Raw genomic sequence first — 16,212 nt, forward strand, 5'->3', positions numbered from 1 at the left:
AAGTCCAACATGTTCTCGCTGTAGTTGGCAGCGCACAATTGCCACGGATTTTGCTAAATTTGTGTGCGAGGTAAGCACTGAAACACAGCACTGATGTGTCTTTGTTCACTTTCAGAAAGAATGTTTCATATTAATGTCTGAGTTTAGATATATGGTCACAGCTTTGCAACGTACGGGGACAAGAGAAAAGATGCTTTTGTTTATATAAAACTCTCTTCTGGAACAAACAGTAAGCATTTCTTTATTAATTTATACAGTATAACAGCAATACTGTTGCTAGTTAAATTTAGGTTACTCGTGTTGGTTTGTTAGTGATAGTTTTTGAAAGTGTTAGCAAACTTCTTGGCTAATGCTAAATGAAGGCTATGTCTGTGAAGGTTCTGAGTCATCCAGGTCATCGTTCTTTCCAAGCTCCTTAGACACTGTCATTGGTCATTTGCAATGTTGATCCTGGACCAGCCTTATTTTGACGATGTAGGAACAGCAACATGGAAAAACTTAATTCTAGTAAAAGATTTAAATGAGAATAAAATCACCAGAACATTTTTACAGATAATAAAGAAGAAGAAAAAAATGCTACTGGTTGCCAAAAAACCCAGAAAATTATATTTTTTTGCAAACACGTGATTATTAAATACCCAATGTCAGCAGCACAGAATAGAAAGAATTTGCATTCGGTCCACATTTCAATCCCAGCCAAGTGGCCCAATTATTGTGATGGGAACACAACTCATTATCATCAGAGATGATAAGCGCTCAGCCAAAGTATCATAAAAAAAATTAAGGCTGGATTTTAAACCATCTAGTGTGGCGTGCAGCTGAAAAGTCATGCATAACTTTCACCAGGAAGCTTTAATCTTTACAGCTGCTTCCTGTGTTTCACCTGGAATTAAATGAGTCTCTATTCAGAAACATTTAAATAAGTTGACGAACAGGTGTCTAAAATATGGGTTACATTTGTAAAAATGTAAATTTTGACTATGAATGTGCTGCTAAATGTCAACTGTCACCTATAGACAAGTGACAATTTATAGGAAAAATCCTGAATCCTTAAACTCCTATGCTGATGGGGAATCTGGGGGCATTTTATAGAGCTCTTTTGTCTGTTATGCCCCCCAAAAGTAGTAAAATAACGCCATGGTAAGTTTAAAATATTTAAAATGATTAATTTGTGTGAGTAAAAGTCCAGAAACAACATATATTTAGTTAAATATTACATAACCAGAACATCTTTGATGTACTACAGTAGATTACCTGGTTATGATACATCACAGGTTATTGTAATGTGCAGTCTGGTTGTCATTGTTTGGGTGCACTGCACAAACTAATGAGTTAAAATCCACTGAGAAGTCATGGCGCTCACAAACGGTCATAACCAGGACAATTTCATCCTGTTACACTAAAATCTGACCAGGAGTGTTGATTCTTGTGAAAATGGAAAAGGTGCTGTAAAACTGCAAATAATACCGTGACACCACTTGGTTGTAGGCAACGTGTGTAAGTTTTACTAAATTCTGACCCATACTCTAGAAAGAGAAGTCGTTCACACAGGCTCATAGGTTCACTTTTAAGAAGCTGGAAATTTTTTTGCTTTCTTTTGTTTTAGAAACAATGACATACATGATTAAACGATACACGAGGTTAGAGGTTTTTCTCATCATCACTTACATCCAGAAACTTCCTGTTCTTCTCCAGCTGTTTCTCCAGGGCCTGGATCTGCTGTCGGAGGTCCCCGCTCTCTGTCGTCCGAGTGCTCTCCAGCTCCATCACCCTGTTGACCTGCTCCTCCAGCTCCACCTCCAGCAGCTTCACCTGTTTCAGAAGGTCAGAGTTCTCCTTCTCTGCCTGCCTCTGCACCTCCACCTTCTCTTTCATCAGCTTCTCCGTCTCCTCCAGCAGGTCTGCGACGAAGGAAGGACGGAAAGTTAGGATCTAATGATCGCTGGTTCAGGTTTGATTTTGGTGATGGAAGGAAGTTGAGATGAAGAGTCTGAAGTCTGAGAGCCTTGGGGGTGAATTAAATGCTGCTTGCTTTGTACCAAAATAATCTACTAACAATCTAATGAACAACCCAGTCTTAATTTTCTACACTGTGGTCACCTTTACAACTGAATTAAAGGCTAGAATCAGACTCTTCCAACATTTCAATCCACTTCCAAACATGTCACCAAACATGATCCCCCATCTTTGCCCTTCTGCTGCCACCAGTGAACAACCCACACCGGTTCACCCAGTACCAAAACCCAGAAGATTAGTGCAAAAGTAACAGGGTGAAAAAGTACAAATGACAGGTCTAACACATGTACAGTCCAGACATTGCAATATCCATGCCCAATAAGCATTTACAGGCAGGGGGAAAGTACTCCACGTAGAGTTATAAAGATGAATGGCGATTAGGAAACAATGCCTACATAAAAATGTCGTCCATTTCATCATGCTAACATGAGCACCAACATTGACATTTAAAAATCACAAACCAGGACAAAAATCAATCAAAGTGAACAGCCGAAGCACGGGTTAGTGATTGGACTGAGTGAGTTTGTGAGCCCATAGCAAGCAAGCTCCAAGCTGTGCTGGTGAGTTGCTGGATTGGGAGGTTAGAGATGTAAAACAGCGTGACTCAGCTAGACAAATAAGAGAACATATAGACACGACTGAGCCATGCTCAAAGTGGACACACCTGCTTCAGGTGCTGCAACCATTGCAGCTTCAACTAGGCCTACAGGAGAATGAGAAAGCACAGGAGTTTAACATGCTCTTGTTTTTGTAATGAACAGAAAAACTCTTGAGGTAAAGAATGGAAATAGGTGGAGACAGGATGGCAGTGCTCGTCTGCCTGTGCCACAGTAGTAGGTTAAGGCTGTGGAAAGTGCGCTGTGAAAGGAAAGGTTCCTCAAAGAGCCCCCTGTTTAATTTCTAAAATACAGAATACTTACGTTTTTTGTTTTTATGAAAGAATACACTCACGGCACACCTTTTTTTGATAATACAGTGCAAAAAATTAGCTAATACGGTTATCAACATTGACGTTTCTTCAGCACTTCTTCGGCAAATACCTGAAAATGTGTGACGTGAAACAGTAGCAAGAGTTTAAGAAATCCTCAGGAGCTTTAATCAAACATTCAACAAATAAACATTTTATTGACTTGTTGATCTTTGATCTCTGTTCCTGTCACTGTTTTCACTATCTAATTAAAGCCCATTAAAATGTAATTTAAATAAACCCGAGTAACCTTTTGACCTCCAGACCAACTGGTGTTTAAAGTTCAGACCATGTCAACTTATTTCCAGCTGTTTTGGGTCATTTTAAAAACACACTTCCTTTATCATCATTAAGGGAACGCCGAGATACGTACGAAGCTCACGCGGCCCGGCGTCCTCCTTCATTGCGTCTTGTTGCCGTGACAGCAGCTCGCGCTCTTCCTGCATCTGAAACTTCTCCTGCTCCAACTCATGAAGTCGAGTACTAGTGACCTACAAGAAAACACAAAAAAATGTGGGGCTGTTTTTTACGTTTGATATTCTACATTTGCCTCATTCATCATAACTTTTGGAGTTCAAAGGACAACGATTCATTTCAAGGATGTAAATTTACAATTTTATTTTAAAATAACCATTATTGTATTTGTCTAAAAATACTGGGTGATGCAGATGCTGTAATCTGTCTTTGTATCAGTCTTTTTTTTTTTTTTTATTATTAAATTGGAGCTCATATTAGTCACTATAGCAGTAACAAGTAATCTTCCTGGGTCAACACAAACAAAATCAGAAGCAGCATAAACACACGGGTGATAAAAAGCTCTTTGACACATCAGCAGTAAAGGGATAAAATAAATAACAGACTTGGCTAACAAGGTACATACATTGAAATCGAAATTGACCATTATTACTAGTGTACAGTGAGTGAAGTATTATTCAAGTCTGCACCACAACTATCATCAGTCTTCACAGACATGCTGAGTAACCCCAAGATGATCTGTTTCAGCTGCACTCATGTTTCCATCAACACAAGGTTGTACTACGAGAGCGGGATTAATGTGTCGAGCTTAAAGTCCGAGTTTTCACTTACACAAAAGGAAATGACACAGTTATATATCTTTTTTAGCTAGTTACATCACGATTATGAGTTTCAGTTTAAAATCAAGTGCCTTATTTTCACTAACATCACCAAGCTCAGCTTCAAAGTTACAGCAGAACAAACTGCAAGTGGCAATGTTACTATGATTTGCTAATAAGTCACTGTTACACTGGAAGAATTGCAGCTGCTAAAAACACAAAGAATACCTAACAATCAATAATTAATCTCACTTTAATCGGCTGACAAACTAAAGACATTTTCACATCTCTTTCATTAGACTACAGGACAGCAGCCTTTAATACTTAAATGTGACCAGTTTAAAGCTTCAGAGCTTGAATTAAAATGTTTATTTCACCGCTCTGTGCACTAAATCCCAAGCTTATCGATTTTCTGCAGCATTCATTTCATGTTTTATTTGCAACAGTTTTGCATTTTACAGATTTTTTTATCATCATCATAATCAGATAATGTCTGTGACTCGACTAGGTGGCACTCACAGGATCAATTTGTGCAGAAGAAGAATCATGTGACACACAAAACGCCTCTTTTTATGAGAGTATAGACAAAGCATGATGCAGAAATCCCTGCTTAACAGAGAAAGTTGATAACCACCGTCGTGACTAAGTTTTAGGTTTTGTAAAACCAGCTAATTCCAGGAAAGCCTGACTTTGTTGGGAGTGTGGTGGACGCAGCATGAACTACAGTACATGTCACTCATTAACACATTTCATTTTGTGGCTCCATGGCACTAACAAACACAAACAAGCTAACGTAACACATAAAGAGGATCAGTTTTTACAGTTAGTTTATCATCGCTCTCAAGTTTCAGGGGCTGAAACCTGAACATAAAACATGAATATGCCACTAGTGCAGACCAGTACTATTATATGACTTGGCCACAATTGAACTGAATTCAAACTTCTGCGTCACGTGTCACTGTGCTTACATCTGAGCCCCTAATGTGCCAGAGGCAGAATTACACAATCATGGTGTCAAGTACTTAGTAATTGGATTAATATTTTTCCTCCTTACCTGCAGCTCTTGCTCGAGACTCAGTTGGAGCTCTTCCTTGTGACGCAACTGTTCCTCCAGCGCTGCCCGTTCACCCGTGTATCCATCAATCAGACCTGACAGTGGACAATGTGAGCAAAAACTGTTATAAAGGTTGCAGAAAGAGCTATTTATGCATATTCACAGCTTTTTGCTCTCTGGTAAATTGACTGATCTACTCTAAAGGAGTTTCTTTGGGTTTTAATACTGTCACCAATTCAGATGAATGAGCACTAAGAAGCAGGATGCAATAAAATTACAGGTTACCAACAACACACGCGCACACACACGCACTCACGCACACAAAACATATTGTATGTGCATATGTGCACGCTGAGGCACAAAAACACGAGTGAGAATGTCTGACCCATTTTGCTCGACATGAATATGTGACCGAGCTGTAAACACAATGAAATGCTCTAAATGATCTACAGGTCACCAAGCATTATGCACCAGGAAATCAATTCAACTTCATAGACGCAAAAAAGGAGGCATTCACACACTCAAAACTGATAAGGAAATGTTTATTTTGTCCTGCTAGAGCTTCCGCGAGTCTATTTTCTGACTTGATGACAGCACTGAGAGACAGTAGGCGAGTGTCACCTGTGCTGTCAGGTGATTTTATCTCAGACATATCAAAATAAACTTAAGGTGTGTGTAAAGTTTGCCTAAGGAGGGATCTTTCCATGATCAGCAATCAAACTCACATGATTACTTGCTTTAAAATAACAAAAAACATCATTAACCAGATAACCAACCACATTTAAGGTGGCAAAGAATTAGTGCACCACATCATCGTGATCTTACAGCTAATCTGAGAAAGCATTTTTCCCCTGATTCAAACATAACAAAAGCAGGACCTGTTTGTGTTTTCATTGACATCTAATATGTTCCATCAAGTCAAGTACCTTTTGTCTCTTGGGTTGATTCAAAACCAGTTTGAAAAGGCCACGCCCTGAGGTTTTAGCTTCATGGTTTATCCACACAATGGGGATTAGATTTTTCCTCTCTTTCACTTAACTGGTATGTGAACAAGAAGATGTCCAAAAAACACACGCTTAGCAAATTTCAAACACTCCCTTACAGAAGAAGCACCTGACACGACCAGAAAGGAACAGCTGCTCTTGTTTACATGATTGTGTGTATAAAGTGAGGATTAGTTGATTTTCTTTGAAGTTACTGCAGCTAAAAAAGTTCTAAATGAGTTTTTCCACATCTAAATCAGGGGTCAAAGGACAGAAGGTGTCATGTGATGTACAGTTGCAAATTTATCATTACTGTTGCAGCCCTACCTATAAAAGTATGAAGTTATTTTATGACATCAAATATTTGCATCTCGTCTAGGATTACTGAAAACAAACACTGCAACAGGATCTTCAAAAAAAAAAAAAAGAAAAAAAAAGTGAGATTAAAAATGCGATAAACTCACCGCTGCTCACAGCGTCCACACAGCTAATCAGAAGGGAATAATTGTTGTACACTACTGCTACCAAACTGGGCTTTAAACGACAGTGTAGTGGATGTAGTGGGTCCCGTGAGTGTCTGTGTGAGCATGCATATGGGTGCAACAGCTGACCCTCATAGGGCAGCTGTCTCTGACATGGACAGCCAGGCCCATCGCAGCATTTAAACTGCCCTACTGACTTTAACAGCTTAAATATTTAAATTTGTTCTCTCGTGATTACTCTCACCACCATTCACAGCCCTTCATAATGTTGTTGTCACACAGATTCAACCAAATGTTCAAACACAAACCCAAAGACAGGCTCAGAAACAATAATTACCATTTGCTGAGTTCTCACCACAGATGGCCTCTCAAACAGCTGATCCCATCACTCCCCGTGACAGCCTCCAACCCCATGCACACACGCGTTTCCACTTAATGCAGCTCTCCCCATTTTCTCTAATCATTCGACAGACTCACTTTATCACATCATCGATCAGAGTGTAAGAGGCTATTGTAAAGGAAGTGTCCCTTACAAGGCCCACAAAGAGCAAACGCCTCCCTGGCTCACATTAAAATTGATCAGTACTTAAATTAAAATGAAGCTATAGCTCAGTTCCTTCAGTCACTTTGTAAGAATGAACATAAATTAGAAGGTTTTCCTAAATAAAAGTAAAACTTCACCCTCCGCTCGGTGAAGTTCCAGAGCCAGCTGCTCCCGTGCCCGAGCCTCCTCCATCACCCTCTCCTGCAGCTCCTCCTGCTTCTGGAGGAGCTCGTTCATCTCCTTGTTGTGGCGGAAGGACTCCCGCATCAGCTCAGTCTGGGTCATCCGGGCATGTTCGACCTGAGAGGAGAAGTGGAAAGAGATGATCTTTAACAAGAATGAAGGCGTCTTTACAGTAAAGAATCTCAATGTTTCAAACATTACTGTGAAAATGCACCATTTCATTAAAGCCCACTAATTTTACATACAACTTTAAATTTTCGACATCAGTGAAAAGAAGATGATGACGAGTACATCTCTCATTGAAATGAAAAAGTTAAATTTTGGTTTGGACAGCTTGATGATTATTTGTGCATCGTTTTTATTGTGATATTATAATTGTGCCCCACGTATAAAAGCACTTTAAGCCTCTTACTGCTGATGTGTATGTCATTTTGCACAGATGTCAAATTGGGATAAACCACCTATATGCACATATTGATTAGAACTGACGTGCAGAGGAGGGATAATGGACACACTGGACATATCATGTTGAACATGCAGGAGGAAAATAGGAAGATCACAGAGAAGATCTATGCATGGAGTGAAGGAGGACATGCAGAGGGTTGGTGTGACAGAGGAGGATGCTAGGGATAGGATGAGACGGAGGAAGGTGATCCTCTAAAGCAGGGGTGGGCAACTCCAGGCCTCGAGGGCCGGTGTCCCTGCAGGTTTTAGATGTGTCCTAGAACCAACACAGCTGATTTAAATGGCTAAATTAGCTCCTGCAGTTCTCCAGAGGCCTGGTAACGAACTAATCATGTGATTCAGGTGTGTTGACCCAAGGTGAGCTCTAAAACCTGCAGTACAGCGGCCCTCGGGGCCTGGAATTGCTCGGGGGGCCAGAATCGGCCCAGCAGACTTCAATCCGCCCCCAATGGACAACTTTGGAGAAGGTAAAAGAAGGCATAAATTTTGGACTATATTTTCATAAGTTTTACAACTTTATGTTTACAGATAAAAGATTTCCCACATGGGCATTCATTAGACACCAAAATAATTAGGCAATAATTCATCTTCTTTTTTTCCCTTTTTAATAATGGGAGGATGGGCTACACTGTATCCATTACACACTATTCATTGTACACATGGATACACTTTCTGTCATTTTACATATTTATTTCTTACAATTTAAGATGTTTTTCATTTCATTACAGCAGCATTTCTTTACAATTATACTTCTTTTTCTTATATTAAGGAATCTTGAGGATTAAATGTGTAGTGAAATTTCTTTACACTGACAGAAAGGGGATCCCAGAAGATTGATTCTGTTCATCTGGACGTAGCATTTTCAATGGGAGAAACGTTTCGTCACTCATCCAAGTGACTTCTTGAGTCTCAGCTGCCTGCAAGTTTCCCCAACCTTTCTGAGACAGAAAGGGGAGTTTCACCTGTGTGGCCCAATTACAAGGGGCTGTAAAAATTGCTCACAAACTAAAATGAATTTGACATCCCTGCCCTAATGGGAGCAGCTGAAAGAAGAAGAAGATCCAGATATCGATTTGAAGTGTATCCATCAGCCTATTTAAGAATAAGATTGTCAACTTGTCCAACTTAATTTCACCACAAGGGGCTGAAAGCTGTCCCAGCTGTTACTGACCTCAGAAACACCTGAAGCCAATTTAGAACAACCAATTAACCTAAGAGCATGTGTTATATTTGTGGGAGGAAGCCACAAAAACTCAGGTACACTTGGGGGAACATGTAACTCCACAGTCACTACACTGCCCATCTTTCAAAGGATTTACAGCAGGAACAAAAACTGGCAAAACAAATTAAACATGTTCAAAATAAAAAAGTGTTCAGTAAGTATAACGACCATTACAAATGCTTTGACAACAGCGTTCAGCAGTGTCTGTGTGCAATGTTGTTATGATAAACAAACTTCAACATGTGCTGGCATTGCGTAAAGGGCCAGCTAAAGCATCATCCTGCACATAACCACAGTTTATTACTCAACTGTGGTTATGTGCAGGATGTGATACAATAATTATATCATCCTTGTGCCAAGACCTGCTGGTCATGTGACAGAAGGCATATTTTTCTTGTGGACAGCTATGAAATCATTAAAACGCAATAAACCAGGAGCATACAACCTCATTCCACACTACCTTTTCCATAGATTTACATATCTCCCTGAGCAAAGGTCTGATTGTAAATTATGGGAAGTGGTAACATGATCCTGCCACAGAGAAGTTATAATCGTTTACCAAGTGTGCCTACGTGGAACGGTTCAACTCACACCTGAATATGTAGACCTGAACTACTGAGCTGTAAAAAGCAGCACAAACAACCTCCACAAGTATAATTTACACACAGTCCATCTGTGGGTTACCAGGTGTAAACTTACTGTATAAGGGGGAGTGGGCAGGGAGATTTTGGAGACGACTTTAAGAAGGTGGCCGCTAGTCCTGTGATTGACATGTGAAATCTGTGTCTGCACCACCACAGCGTTTTTCTCGTTCAGCGTGCTGCAAAATGGGAACGGTCGAGGAAGGGGTATGCGAGATTCCACCTCGTACACATCCTTGTCCTCCCCTTCGAGCCACGTGCTGCTCTGCATACTCGAGTTCCAGTAAGAGCGATATGAATCCATGGTAGACGACGTACGGATGCTGGGAGAACCTCACTTTGAATCTTATCTGAAGTCATCAAAAATGATTTCCAGGTGCTGTTATCCGTCAGGCTGAGCTAGGCAAACTGAGAATGACAATCAAGTCCAGCGGGGGATGAAGGCGTGAATAGTGTTGTGGATAGGTCCAAGCAACAGTTTCTATGTGTTTGGTACGCACGGCAGAAGAGTAAACAATCTTTGGAGGTGACATTCACGTCAGCTCAATCACATGCTTTCTGCTTGAGGTAGAAAGAAATCCAGGTAAATGCTGAGAGAGAAAATCATCCGGTGAGGGTGAGGATTTTATGATCCTACTAGAAAGTGTCATCCTCGGCAGCAGGTGGAAGTCATTTCTGGGTCCAGCAGGTTAAAGAACATTCCTGACTGTGACTGCAGGAGGTATGTAAACACAAAGACAAGCATTTCTTTGCTCTATGCCTTCTTTAAAGCTCCCCAGCCTTCTCTCTGCTCTTCTTTTTCTTCGAAGTGAAACCATATCATACCGCTCAGTGAAGCTCACACCCCCACATCTGCTCCCGCCTGCTCTCCTCTCCCTCCGCTCGCTTTCTCTCTCTGGAGATTCATTAACAATACTATGCCGCTGTAGCAACCCAAACCTGCCGGGAAGCCTCCCACTGGCCCCCTTTTTAATTGTTTAGTCCGAGCAGCAGTCGGCCAAGGGTGAAATGACAGCGCTCAGATCTGTAGTCACTCACTCTTTCCTTCTTACTTCCTTCTAGGATTGCTGTCATTCCCACTCCACGCATGCTCCCGTGCTCTTACCATAATATCCCTCACTACTCTCCTGTCAGACGAGGTTTAATTACTACCAGCGAGAGATACTCTCACACTGCTAAACTTCCTTTACCCATCTCTACCCTTCTGCCACAGGTGGGAAAAAAAGAAAAAAGATTCAAATCCAAACCATCCAAAAGCATTTTCAACAGACGAGGGCTCTTTTTCCACTTCCTACATTCATCACAGAGAGCAGGATACTGCTGGGGAAATAAAAGTGGGAGGGAAGCAGGTGTGGCTTCAATCCTTAGAGCCAGAGGGCTAGGTAGACTTGCAAATAGATCTCACACACACTCCCTATACACAGAAATAACCACAGACAAAACACACTCCCTTCAGAAAGCTGTCAAACCAGATTCCTTTTTCTGTGCACAGCAGAAAAAAAAAAAAAAAAAAAAAGCAATTAAGGCTTTTTGACACGCTGCCTCTTGGTCAAACCTAAAGTAAAGTCTCCATTTGTAGAGTCGACTTTTGAATTTGCTGCACACAAGCAATTTCCACATTTCGCCCACGTATAATGGGAGTGGACAATAACCACGCAAACACCTTCCCCAGGCAAATAATTTACAGCGGTTGTTCAACAGACAGTTAACATTCCTGATCGGGCTTGTTACATCAATCCAAGACATGATCACTTAGCACCAGCCAGAGACAAGACAAATGAACACAGGATCAATAGCAGCAGGAAAATCACTGAGACGCCATTAGAGGCTTTGTTGATTACAAGTTTATGGGTGTGATTAATTGCATGTACTTGGAGAAGTACACACAAATTAAAAGCAGCTTTAGAAACTTCAGTATTTCTTTACCGGAGAACAAATAAGGATCTTTTTCACCTTGTAGCAGTTTCTTAACTACCTTTATAAAATTATTTGGTCTATATGATGCCAGAGAATGGTTAAAAGTAACTATTTAAAATTACTAGAGCACACGTTTCTCTGTTAGAAGAGTTCTGGTATTGCTGCTTAAAATTATTATTTGGTAACCCAAATTATTACTCTTAACAAAATTTGGAGAATATACCCTTTGAAAAAAACAAACAAACAATCACGCCAAAAACCCCTAACAACCAGTGATTCCATAAATAACAGTGTGGTGTAAATGGATGTTAAAACAACAGCCTGAAATTTCTTTAAAGCTATTTTTAGATTGCCACGATAAAGCTCACTCAAGCATGAATAACACATGAATTTCAGCCGCTGGGGTGATACGCTGTGCATTCAGTTACTGTAACACGCTCACTGGCCTAGTTAGACTGGCCTCATCTCTGCGTGTTGTCACAGGACATGCTCTACGTGGATGGCCTAAGGGGAGGGGGATGGAGTTGTTCTGGTGGAACTCGACTACGATAGGCTGGGAGGCCGGACAAAAGCTCTGTGTAAATACTCCTCGTATCTACAGGCAACCGCTGGGAATGAGGCTGCTCTTTTGTGTGCGAGTTTCTAGACAGGACAACTTTGTTGCCAGTCACATTCTGCCACCTCATCCCTATTATGTCTCCATGAACAGGAGTAGAACGAGAGAAGGGGAGCGGGGTGACGGAGTTGAGTGTGTGCATTTAAATACTTTGACAAAGCCTACATGTGTCACTGGAGCTTTCTGTTTATTGGTAACTTTTAGAGACATAAACACAGGGTGATTCATAAGGGATTGTTCTGAAACCTGAACCCACAGAGAACCAGTTTCACTGGACAGAGGACAATAAGCTAGGGCAAGGTGTCCAAATGAGTCAGAGCAAGAAAAATGTCAAATATTAAAGCTTGTGGTCTTCTGCTAAACTTTAATTTATTATCATTTATGAATGATAACTCTGGTTCCCTGGAAATGATTTTTATGAGTTGGTTTGCTAATTAATGAAATGTACTGAGTTAATCGGTTAGTTACAGAGGTACTTTTGGGGGATTTTTGATCTTTGGAGCAAGCCACATGAGCCGTTTCCCCTTGTTTCTAGCCTGTATGGTAAGCTAACTTCCTGCCAGCTCTTCCCTCATATTTAGGGAGCAGTACTCGTCTTCTTTTGCAAGTCTCAGGATGCAGAGAGTACCAGTAAATATCAAAAAGATCAAGTATTGTTTGGGCTTTTTTTATTATTATTATGCATGCTTAATTATTATTTTTTATTATAACTGGGTTAAGAATAACTAAATCTCCCCATTAAGATAAGACTCACAGGTGAGCTACCCAATAAAAAGTTAATAAATGAATGGAAGGGGACAACTCAAATCATTAACAACCAACAATGCTTGGGGTATACCTGGTTAGTGGTGTCACTGATGGCCATCAACATTTTCTCCAGAGCTGTCTGCAGTCGGCTGCTGATTCCCATTAAATATTCCTCGTTCTCGAGCTGAGGCCCTGCCCCAAGCAGCAGACTGTCCATCATCTGCTGGGACACTTCCAGACCCTCAGGAGTCTTCATCTGTCTGGACCACATGCTCACATTGTCGGCACCAGTCTCACCGCCCTGTAAACGTCCTGAAGTATAACCTGGAATTTAACCAGAGCAACAGAAGGCAGAAATGCATCATGTTTGTTTCAACGTGTGCATGTTTTAAGTTAAATCTAATAGTCTGTATCTAAAAGTTCAGTTAGGGCCTGAGTGGTGCCTAATTTGAGATTAACCAAAGTACTGCGGGGAAGCAACATGGACTCACAGATGCTAAGTAAGGACGCAGCAGTTTAAAGCTTCATGTTTGATAAGCATTAAAAATGCTAGTCATATGCCAAAGAGTGCTAAATATATAACCAAAATAAGGGTGAGCGTGCACACATCATCCAGTTCAAACTGGGTCCAGCACACTCGCATAACTGCCCGTAACACAGCTGACAGATTATGTAACTCACATTATGTTATTAAGCTCATAATCACACAGTATCATGACAGCAGAAGAAGAAGGCAGCGCGGCATAAAGATGCAGCACAACAGGGCAAAGCAGCTTCTGAAGGACACGAGCCGGTTTTATTAAGACACTGGTTGAATTGCTCAAGTTTCTCTAATTGTAACCACAAAAAACGTGTGAAACCCAACTGGCTCTGTTCCTAAATGAAAGACTTCTTATGCAACCTGGTAACAAAACTTGGAAGAGTTTACACTGTGGTGGGTAATGCAAGACAAACTAACAGAAAAGTTAATGAATTAATGTGGCACAAAAACACTTAAAGCGCTGTAGTTGCTGTGCAACACGGGCACACTTATGTGTGATGTTTTGTGACTCTTACAGACATTTGTTGCTCAACTGTGTTTTAAATATGTTTTCATAAAAAAGGGGAAATGAGATAAAGTGCTGCCACGGTTGCATATATAAACGTCACACAGGTAGGTGATTCACCAGCTCCAACTGTTTTGCATGAAAGTATGTGATAAGACCAACCCTGATCTACCGTGCATACATGACTGACTGGACTTTATGACCGATATCAGTCATGGGAAAACAAGCTTTTGAGAAAACTTGTGCAATAAAAAAAAAAAAAAAAAAAAAGCCTTAAGTGTTACGTTGAATGCCTCCCAGATAAGCACAACCATAGTTTTTAAAAATACTTTTTGGCTTTTTATTCCACTTTGACCTGGGCTGAAAATTTAGGTCAATATAATACTTTTCTATCACCTCAATTATACAACCATCAGCACTGTTATCTGCATCTGATCGCATTAAATGTTCGCTTGACAACTTTTTCCATAGAAGGCAACATCTCCTTGTTCAGGCACATGGTACTGCATTTCCTATTAATGACAGAAGCAATTAAATTGCAGCTACAGATGCTAAAATAACTGTGGATGTAGTGTCATTGCTATATTTTGCGTTTTGGGCGAGACTAATCAAATTTGAAATTCAAGTCTAGAGTTTTAAATAAATCTCAGGAAATTAATCAGTGTAGTTTTTGATGATGACTTTCGTACTACAAGGTCAGCTACTATCCGCAGTATTTTTAGTCCAAACACATAATCATATTTTGAAGTTTTGCAGTCTGCTTTTTCACTTGTTTGTTTTTGGCTAATAACTGGATTCAGTATTGAATTACTGCTGAATCTTGATGTTACTCACCTGTGTTATAAAGTCGGAGTGGCTCTGTATTGGCTGACTGCGTTGTGGAGTGGGGAAGTTGTGCTGCACCGGAAGCATCACGCAGACTCTGCATGTGGAGGCCCATCGTTTCCTCTGCTGCTGCTGTGGTCTTCAAGACTTCAACCAGCACCTGACTGAGCTTCATGTTGGCTTCACGCAACAAGTTTCTAAAAATCATCAGAAGATGAAGAGTTAGTACTAAACTCATAAAAAAAACTGAAGAGGAGTTCGCATGTGAACAACTGGATAGATAAATATGTGTGCGGCACTCAGTCAACAGGTTATCATAAAAAGAAACTGAGCATCTGAGAAAGTATGAATGCAGAGGTACCTCTCAGCCTCTTTATCAGAAGAATCTTCGTCGTCCTGTGAAGACAGTTTGTGTTCATCAGCCTTGGCCGACCCGCCTGGATCGCCGTCGTCCTCGGCTTCTCCATCACCGCTATCTTCCTTCTTTAAGGGTTGGACGGGCAGCAGAGAAAACACAGACAGCAGCCCCGTCATTGCAAAGTTTTGGCCGTGTAAACACTCCTGAAAACTCTCGACAGCAGCAGAGAGCGTGCTGAGCGTGCGCGACCATTAGTAAAAGTGAATTCAAATCAGGCCCAGCAAGGCGCACATAGACACACTGGCCTTTTTACGAGCGCACACAAAGACACACTTTAACTCCCTTGGAGCTGAGAGAAACACTACTATCTTTGTGCTGCTATGGCAACAGGTGCACCTGAGGTACAAAGACTGGCAGAGGTGATAGCGCCACCTCCTGGAAGAGCAGCAGTAATGCAAAGTTTATCCCATCGTTGCCCCCAAACAAACAGTTTATGGGATCAGTTTACTAGTTTGGCTCAAATCATAAGTGACAAATCAAAATAAATAAATAGTTGGAGACATCATCTTACTGCAAAACTGCTAACTAATGTGGATCCAGATATTCTACTGGACTGATTACATGCCAGGTGTTAATGTAGTTTGCAATACGAGCGGTAGTTATTTAAACTATTTCAGCACATGTTTTGCATGCTACTATTTCCTAATATTCTTTAGTAAGAACACAGCACTGCACACTGTGACACCTGAAAACAGAAAAATGCATTTAAGGCACTGAGACTGAAACCAAGGTCAGACTGTGAGTGTCTGTGGTTTGTTGTAGAATATGCAAACTACCTTAGTCATGCTATTTCTGAGTATTACAAAATCAAATTTAAATTGATTTTTTAAATTATTTTCCTAAATCGAACCACAATTAACAAAGCTGGTTTAAAAAGTAATTGTACAATGTCTCGGTCACTCCAGGGAAAACGCTGCTTGGAGACAACAGCACAACCAGGGCTATTGCTACCTTGTGTTATGAATTTGAAAATCTGTTGCCATCTATAGAAATTCACATTAGCTAATTGCATT

The 16,212-nt window shown here is 40.7% G+C and overlaps 1 protein-coding gene across 13 annotated transcripts in view; it reads right to left on the reverse strand.

Moving 5' to 3' along the window:
- Positions 1-16,212, reverse strand: part of akap9 (A kinase (PRKA) anchor protein 9) — a 65,684-nt gene that overhangs the window by 18,942 nt on the left and 30,530 nt on the right. For 7 of the 13 annotated variants that reach the window (XM_085148140.1, XM_085148135.1, XM_085148138.1 and 4 more), the window contains 8 exons: positions 15,143-15,264; positions 14,791-14,978; positions 13,002-13,234; positions 7,257-7,419; positions 5,111-5,205; positions 3,357-3,474; positions 2,681-2,719; positions 1,669-1,901 (listed from right to left, as the gene is read on the reverse strand). In XM_085148140.1, the coding sequence (XP_085004266.1) occupies positions 1,669-1,901; positions 2,681-2,719; positions 3,357-3,474; positions 5,111-5,205; positions 7,257-7,419; positions 13,002-13,234; positions 14,791-14,978; positions 15,143-15,264 (1,191 nt within the window). The remainder of the gene's footprint in view (positions 1-1,668; positions 1,902-2,680; positions 2,720-3,356; positions 3,475-5,110; positions 5,206-7,256; positions 7,420-13,001; positions 13,235-14,790; positions 14,979-15,142; positions 15,265-16,212) is intronic. The other 6 variants (XM_085148141.1, XM_085148131.1, XM_085148133.1 and 3 more) reach the window with 2 other exon arrangements.

Source organism: Neolamprologus multifasciatus, chromosome 22 (genome assembly GCF_963576455.1).
Source record: "Neolamprologus multifasciatus chromosome 22, fNeoMul1.2, whole genome shotgun sequence".
Lineage (NCBI taxonomy): Eukaryota > Metazoa > Chordata > Actinopteri > Cichliformes > Cichlidae > Neolamprologus > Neolamprologus multifasciatus.